This window comes from Camelus ferus, chromosome 34 (assembly GCF_009834535.1).
Source record: "Camelus ferus isolate YT-003-E chromosome 34, BCGSAC_Cfer_1.0, whole genome shotgun sequence".
Lineage (NCBI taxonomy): Eukaryota > Metazoa > Chordata > Mammalia > Artiodactyla > Camelidae > Camelus > Camelus ferus.
The window spans coordinates 176,244-185,072 of record NC_045729.1 but is presented as its reverse complement, the minus strand read 5'-3'; the positions used below and the strand labels follow the sequence as shown (position 1 = coordinate 185,072).

General features: G+C 40.1%; 1 protein-coding gene across 1 annotated transcript; it reads left to right on the top strand.

Annotated features, from left to right (window-relative positions):
* Positions 1-440: 440 nt before the first annotated feature.
* Positions 441-2,006, top strand: LOC116661338 (glutamate receptor ionotropic, NMDA 2C-like; the record flags this gene model as incomplete). Its single annotated transcript, XM_032473234.1, has 1 exon — positions 441-2,006. A coding segment is annotated over one exon (513 nt), but the record flags the coding sequence as incomplete, so codon positions are not given.
* Between the last annotated feature and the right edge of the window lie 6,823 nt (positions 2,007-8,829).

Genomic DNA, 8,829 nt, shown 5'->3' with positions numbered 1-8,829 from the left:
GAAAACATGGCTCAGAGAGGCTAGGCAACTTCCCCAAGATCACACAATTAGTAAGTGGCAGAACTGGGACTTGAACTCAAGCCTCTCCACACAAATCCATGCACTTGGCACCAGATTAGCATTTGCTGTGTACCTTCCTGGGGCAGAACCCAGATGGATGAGTTTCCAAGCATGGTGTTCACCCATAAAACGGAAGTAATGAGCACCTAGCCTGGCATCTTCTTCCCAGCCCCCACCCTCTGGGCTGCGCTTGGATGCTCAGCTAACCTCTGTCTCTTTTTCTTTGTCTGTCTGTGTCTGTCTGTCTCCCTCTCTCTCTGCCTCTCTTTGAGGAAGGAGGCTCCGCCTCTTCTCTTTCATCCTCTGGATGTGTGCCCCTATGACGCTGGCCTTCGCCTCCTCTCTGTCTCTCTTTTCTCCTCGTGCCTCTGCCTCCCTCCCCATGCCTACCCTGGTCTCTCTGCAGGACCCTCTGGTGGACATGGTGGGGGGCTCTGGGGCCAGCCGTGCTGCTCACCTCACTCCTTGATGCCTGGGCAGGGCTGGGCCCCGGGCAGGGCGAGCAGGCTGTGACGGTGGCCGTGGTGTTCGGCAGCTCAGGGCCATTGCAGGCCCAGGCCCATACCCGCCTCATCCCCCAGAGCTTCCTGGACCTGCTCCTAGAGATCCAACCACTCACCGTGGGGGTCAACACCACCAACCCCAGCAGTCTTCTCACCCAGATCTGCGGGCTGCTGGGTGCTGCCCGCGTCCAAGGCATCGTCTCTGAGGGCAACGTCGGCACTGAGGCTGTGGCCCAGATCCTGGACTTCATCTCCTCCCAGCCCCTCGTGCCTATCCTCAGCATCAGTGGGGGCTCTGCCGTGGTCCTCACCCCTAAGGTGCCTGTTCAGAATCATGTCCCCTCATCCCTGGAGCCTGGAGCCAGGCTGGGGCTGGGGGAGTGGGGCTGAGTCTGGGCCAGGGAGACACTCAGGTCCTGGGAAGCTGGGATTGGGTGGGATCAGCAAGGAGGTGGGGGCTCAGGGAGACACGGGTGAGGGAGGAGAAGGCTGTGGGGATGATGTTCCCATGCTCTAGAGGAGAAACTTCCTGGGCTGCTTTGAAATTCGTGTCTGGATGAGGGCTGGGCAGGTGGCAAACCCACCTTTGGTTCTGGGGGCAACCCTGGCCCACCTTCTCCCTGTTTCTCTGGCCTTCCTTGGTCAGGCTTCAGATCCAGGGCAAAGGGCCAGGCTGGGACCTGAATTAGATGACTGGCAGGGGAGGGCATTCCGGGACAGGCACTGCCTGAGGCCTGGGGGCGGCAGGCCCTCGCAGAGCTGGCCGTCCTGTGGGGAGAAAGTTCCAAACACATTCCTGCCCTCACAGCTGGGATAAGCCTCCTGAAGGAAGAACACAGGATGCCGTGCCACAAGGGAGTCTAATGGGGCCCCCTGTGGTTTGGTGGTTGATAAAAGTGCCTTAAGAAATATGTCTAAGCTGAGACCTGGGGGGTGAGGGAGGGTTGATAAGGTGTGTTGATAAGGTGGTGGGGGGCTCCAGGTAGAGGGGGCAGGTGGCAGGTGGATGCGAATGCCCAGCGGTGGGAAGGAGCTTGGGGTTTCTGAGGGACAGAGAGAAGCCTGCAGAAGGTGGTGGGGTCCCAACCACACAGGAAAATATTTGGATTTTACCCTAAGTAACTGCGGAGCTGAGGAAGCTTTTGAGGGGAGAGACTGATCTGATTTGCATTTCTTTTATGATTATTTTTTATTGTAGGGAATTTTGAGCAGACACAAAAGTAGACAATTATAATAATCCCATGTGCCCCTGGCTAAGCACGCCTCACCCTTACCCCCACCCACTTCCCCTCGTCTGTATTATTTTGAAGCAAAGCCCAGACATATTTATATCATCCATAAATACTTCAGTACACATATCTAGATGATAGGGCTTTAAAAATAAAACCACCATACATCATCACATTTAAAAAATAATAAAAATTCCTTATCCTCATTTACAAAAAGGATGTTTTTTATATTTTTGAAAGGGTGTTCAAAATAAAGAAATCAAAGAATATACCTGAAAAGCCACTGATAGGGATCAAAGAATACATCCATAAGTTAAAATTACATATTTTAATATAACAAAAATTGTGTCAATTACCTGCTCATAGTTTAAATGTTGAATTTCTGGCATTTCTTTTGGCTTTGTATCAAGCATGTAATCTCCTGTAAAGAGAAATTGTAAAATTGCCTTTTAGAAATGTTTTCTTTCTAATTACGAAGGTAATATATTTTAATGATAAATTATAGCAACATGCGACATACAAAAGTGACTCCTCAATCCCATTCAGAGAAAATCAATGTTAACTGTTAGTCACAGTCTCACATAAATTTTTCCAGTGTACATCCTACAATGCTTTGGAATTTTTTCTTACCCTTTACAATATATTTGAGCATCTTGCCATGTCACTACAATAAAGCTCTAAAAGGTTTAACCAAGTTTCATCAACAAGTATAAACATTACCTCCACACTTTTCCAAGAACAAGCGTTACCACTCTTCTAAATGTCTGCCATTCTTAGACATAAACAAACTTCTCCTTACATTAAAAAAACTGATATCTTAGCGATTACCTGTGGAGAGAGGGAAGGGGGAGGGGCAACACAGGGGTACGGAACTGAAAGATACAAACAATGATATACTGTATAGCACTTGGAATTATAACCATTATCTTGTAATAATTTTTAACAGAGGATAATCTATAAAAATACTGAATCACTATACTGTATATCTAAAACTAATATAATATTGTAAAGCAACTATACTTCAAAAAGTTTAATAGTTTTTATACATGTACTTTTATTGGTATCACCTTTTAATTAATTAATTAATTAATTTTATTTAAGTATAGTCAGTTTACACTGTGTCAATTTCTGGTGTATAGCATAATGTGCCAGTCATACATATACATACATATATTAATTTTCATATTTTTTATTATAGATTACTACAAGATATTGAATATAGTTCCCTGTGCTGTACAGAAGAAACCTGTTCATCTATTTTATATATAGTAGTTAATATTTCCAAAGCACAAACTCCCAATTTATCACTTCCCACCTCCTATCCCCCAGTAACCATAAGTTTGTCATCTATGTCTGTAAGTCTGTTTCTGTTTTGTAAATAAGTTCATTTGTGTCTTTTTTCTTTTTTTAGATTCCACATATGAGTGATATCATATGGTATTTTTCTTTCTTTTTCTGGCTTACTTCACTTAGAATAACGACCTCCAAGTCCACTGATATTGCAAATTGCATTATTTTATTATTTTTTATGGCTGAGTAGTATTCCATTGTACAAATACATCACAGCTTCTTTTTCTAGTCATCTGTTGATGGACATTTAAGTTGTTTCCATGTCTTAGCTATTGTATATAGTGCTGCTATGAACATTGGAGTGCACATATCTTTTAAAATCAGAGTTCCCTCTGGATATATGCTGAGTGGGATTGCTGGATCATAGGGTAAGTCTATGTTTAGTTTTTTGAGGAATCTCCATACTGTTTTCCATAATGGCAGCAGCAAACTACATTCCCACCAACAGTGTAGGAGGGTTCCCTTTTCTCCACATTCTCTCTAGCATTTATCATTTGTGGATCACATTTTTAATACATATATGACTTTTAGTGTATGTGGCACCTTTTAAACATATGTAGCACTATTTTAATATATGCAGTACCTTTTTAATCTATGTTTTGCCTTTTTAACTATGTATTAACTATATACACTTTTTTCTTTGAATCACTTGCCTATACAAGTTTTACTCTTTTCTTATTGAATTATAAAAGTTATTTTTCTATTAGACGAATTAGAACATTTCCTGTTATATGTGTGGTAAATATTTATTTTCCCCATTTTTTGCCTATTTTCACCATTCAGAAATAATTAGTTTTAATACAGTCAGTTCTCCTATAATGGCTTCTGGGTTGGATGTCATGTTTAGAAAGATATTCACCTTTTCAGAGTCTACAAACATTTCCAAATGCATTCTTCATGTAATTTTATGTTTGCTTTTTTTAATGTTTAAATCTTTAACTTACCTGGAATTTATTTTGATATAAACAGTAACATATGGAACCAACTTCTCATCCAGCCTCCCAAGTCACTAACATGTTGATGAAACTGTTAATATAATCTTTATTTTCTAATTTAATATAAACTTCTAAAGACTGCATCAAGTATTCTCTTAATCTTTCCAACTCTGATAATGAAAGAATTCCTATGAGCATCAATATATTATTATTTATGCTTTTAATTAGAACTTTAAGAGCAAAATCTAGTAGTAATTTTATTCCACCATAGGCACAGGAACTCTAAAAGCACTAAATTAATTGATTCACAGAAATATATAGCCCTAACAGCATTAAATTAACTGATTCATAGAATTATATAGCCCTAAAAGCATTAAACTAATTGATTCATAGAAATATATATGATATACATACACACACACACACACACACACACACACACACTTAACAAATATGTTTGTGTCCTTATCATACATGGCACATTATATATTTATATGTTGAGGTTTTAATACATTTAACTGAAAATTATGTTTTGAGTAAGTTTTATACATTATTTATTCAAATGATTGAGAGCATATTTGCTATACTTGTATCCTGTATTTCATTAAAGTTCTGTATTGATCCTGATAACAGACTGTAGTATATGCTTTCCTAACACTTTAGAAGGGTCAAGATGCAGAACACTATATTATTCAATATTAAAATGACTCTAGAAAGGCTATCATTGATTAAAAACTTAAGTGCTAAGAATAGAATAATTTTGGAAAAAAATCCAGTTAAGAACTCCTCTTTTTCTGATGTCAGAAAACCTCTATGGACAAGAGAATAGCCTAGTTGATAGAGGCAGCCTCTTCAATGGACCTCAATCATCCCCATCTCCTGACAGTCATACCTTTTTATAACCCCCTTCCCTTGAGTGTGGATTGGACTCCCTTCTAGTGAATAAAATGACAGAATTAATGAGATACCACTTCCAAAATAAGAATACAAACTATTGTGGCTTTGGGCATGGTGCTCCCTCATTTGCTCCCTCTGAGGAATGCCAGCTGCCATATTTTGAGCTGTCCTGGAGAGACCTGCATGGAAAGGAGCTGAAGGAGGCCTCTGGGCACAGTGAGGAACTGAGGACCTCAATCCAACAACCTGTGAGGAGCTGAATCCTGCCAATAACCACATAAGCTTGAAAGCAGATCCTCCTGAGTTGGGCTGGAGATGAGACTGCATCCTAGCTGACACACTGAATGCAACTTCATGAGAGAGAGAGAGACCTTAAGCCAGAATCACTCACCTGCACCCAGCTTCCTGACCTACATGAGATAACAAAGGTTCATTATTTTAAGCAACCAAATTTTCAGCTGATATGTTATGCAGCAATAGATATCTATATTTTTAGGAAAACTTATAATAGAGAGTTAGATTTTTTACAAGACTGAGTTTGAGTTTCTAAGGGAGCAGCTTTCAGCTTCAGATATCTAAGTAAATCATCGCTTACGGATGCTGCTTTATCTCGCTTATCTAACCTTTCTATCACAATTGGTCAACAACACTATTTCAATCAAAAATATTGAGAATCTATTCTGTGTTTAGTAACAGGTTAAAGCAAATAACTTGTTTGGAAATGCCTGTTCCCTTAAAGAAGCTAATAATCCAGTTGGGCAAAGAACATACAGGAAACAGAGATTAAGATAATGATAAAGTATAATAAAGTGTAAAATGTAATAAATGCCTTAAGCACCGAATGAGTTTGAAAAGAGATGTTGATAAATCCTGTAGCACTTAGAAATATCCTTTGGAGAGGATCATATCTAAACCAGATTCAGAAAAATGGACAGAACTTGCCAAGGTAGTGAGAGAAGCAGCATTCTCTGAGGGAGAACAAGTGATGGAAAAAACACACATAAGAAACATCGTGCCATATGGACAGATTATAAGAAGGTTTATACATAAGATTATGTTGCAGAGTGGTGGGAAATATGGCTGGATGGGCAAACTTGATCAGATTATAGAAAATCATAAATAATACATTAATAAGTTTGGCTATTTGTGAAAAATCATAAGGGATCTTTATGCTTTTAATAAAGCAGACAAGTGAAGGATGAAATTGGTGCTTAGGAAGGTAACAATGGTACATAAGCTAATTTGGAGAGGAGAGGAAACAAAAGAGTCTGCAGTAAACCCTGCTGTGAAGCACCAGCACACAGAGAGAGGAAAGGATTTCAGAGAAAGGATCCATCAGACTTTGCTACTAATGGGATATTCTAGACAAAGAGAAATCAAGGAACAAAAACCTGCAGCTAGCTACATTAAGCCAAAAATGGAAGAGAAGGCTTGGCAGAAGCCCCAGGTGAGCATTTGGAAAAAAGGAGAGACAGTCAACTCTGAACAAAATTAAAATGTTTCCACACTGACCTCCTTTTATTGTATTTGTTTTCAAAAGATGAACATAAGTTATCTTTTGAAAAGTCAGACAGCACCACCATCTCAATAACTATTTTCCTGACTGTGACACACAGTGCTAGTCTCACCATCACACAGACTGGCCTGCGTGGTTAAAGTCACGCTGCACGTTCTAGTTTGTGCTATGCTTTTTTACTTTGTCTTCCTACCCATTTTCTGCTTTCCACCTTCACCTCCTCCTCACCTTATTACTGAGATCCCCCAGCGCTTCCTAGGTACCCCAGCTTGCCGTGTTCCTCTCCCCACGCTAGAGCCTCCAACAAGCTGTGCCCAGCTCTGGCCCTGCTCTAACACTCTAGGAACAGAAATTTCCAAATTAAAATTCACTCCTCCTCTAACCTTTGCCAGCCAAAATCCCCATTCCCTGTGGTTCCTCAGCTAGGTGCTAGGGAAGCAATTAATTTTACAGTCTTTTGCAATCTTTCTTCTATTGTTTGCTTATTAATGCAAAAGTATCTCTGGTTTCTCCAGAGAACTGGAGTAAGCTCAAGAGGAGAAAATCCACAGAGCTTAGAAAATTAAACCATTTGTTCTGGCAGGATTGGCCTTGAATAAAGTTCACTTTTGGTGAGGCCGAGTTTTCAGAATCTCTTTCCTCACATCATGCTGGCTCGCTCCTCCCCCCTCCCATTAGGATCATACTACTCTCACGACGTCCCTGGCAGCTGAGCCCCCTCATTAAGGATGTTCAGGCCTCTTTAGGTACCCCGGATCTGGATAGCCTTCATTGATTTTTCTTTTTCCCTAATTAAAAAAATTCTCTATTATGTGTCCTATTTCCTCAGGACTTTGCTAGCTAGATAAATTTAATATACCAAGTTACTTTCTTTTCAAGAAAAATACCATGTTAACGTTTTCATTGTAAAGTACGTTTATGTAGTCACACTGACTGTATTGCTGACACCTTCAAATAAGCTGTCCGCAGTACATAAGTCAGTGCTTGCTGGATAAGAAAAAAGGGAGAGGAGAAGAAAAAGAAAAGTATAGGAATTTAAAATATACTAAAAACACTTTTGAGGGGTGGAGAGGGAAAGGGGATATATTTTTGAGATTTTTAAAAATCTGACAAGAAGGTGTCCAGATAGAGACAGCTCGTTATCTCACCTTTCTGAGCTCACCTCATCTGTAAATGATGAGGCATTACAACTGACAATGCTTTTATTTCCACTCCAGTCCTACCCTTTTCTACCATTAGTTCCTCCACTCAGACACCCTCTGCCTCTGCTCATGGGTCTCTGCCACTACGTGTTCTTTAGTTATGGGAACTAACAGCAAATGAGCTCATTTTCTCACCGGGCAGTGTAGACAAAGACAAGTAGAGTGATGGCATTAACTAGCAGGGTGGAGGGCAGGTAGGTGGCATCAGCCTCTGACAGCACAGAGAGCAGAGCTAGAAAGCAGTTAGCAGCTGTGGCGTGGCGGCATGATTTAGGTTAGCGCTGTCCAGTAGGAATATAATGCAAACCACAAATGCGAGTCTATGTGTAACTTTAAATTTTTAGTAGCCACATTAAAAAAAGTAAAAAGAAACAGGTGAAATTAATAAATAACATTTTATTTAGCCTAGTATATTATAAATATTTAATTTCAACACATAATCATTTTAAATAATTATTGATATTTTATATTCTTTTTTGTGTGGGCTAAATCTTTGAAATCCAGGGTGTATTTTACACTTCGAGAACATCTCAGTTCACCCTGGCAATATTTCAAGCGCTCAATATCCACCCGTGGCTAGTGACTGCTATACTGGACAGTGCATGTTTAGGTGACTATGGTCACGATATGAGAACAAAAAAAGTAGGGCAGACAGTGGTTGGATAATGGAAGAGATGAATAGGAAACTGGGCTCAAAAATACACATTTTCTATATAGAGTAGGCATTCAAAAATCTGTTAATATTTGACTACATGTGAACTACTGTTTCCTGTTTGGTCTCAACCAGACCACCCTAAACATTGCACTTAACATGTTATTTACTCCACGTAAGAAACTAAGATAAATTAAGCGGCCTACCATAGTAAACCCAAACTGTCCTGCTTAGCTCCCAAGACTCTTGAGTTTAGCTGCAGCCTACTAATACAGTCTCCATCCCTAAAACAGTGTGACACACAGCTACCAACCACAGGCAAATTGTACTCCTTCACCATTCTTCCAAATACGTCTTACATGTTTTCACCTCTAGCTTGAGCTTAAAATAGTTTCCACCTACCAAAACATTCTTTCTGCTTCTTTGTAAGGGTTTAGAGTCTAACTGTATCACACAACTGACAGCAAGGCTCATGTTCCCCATTA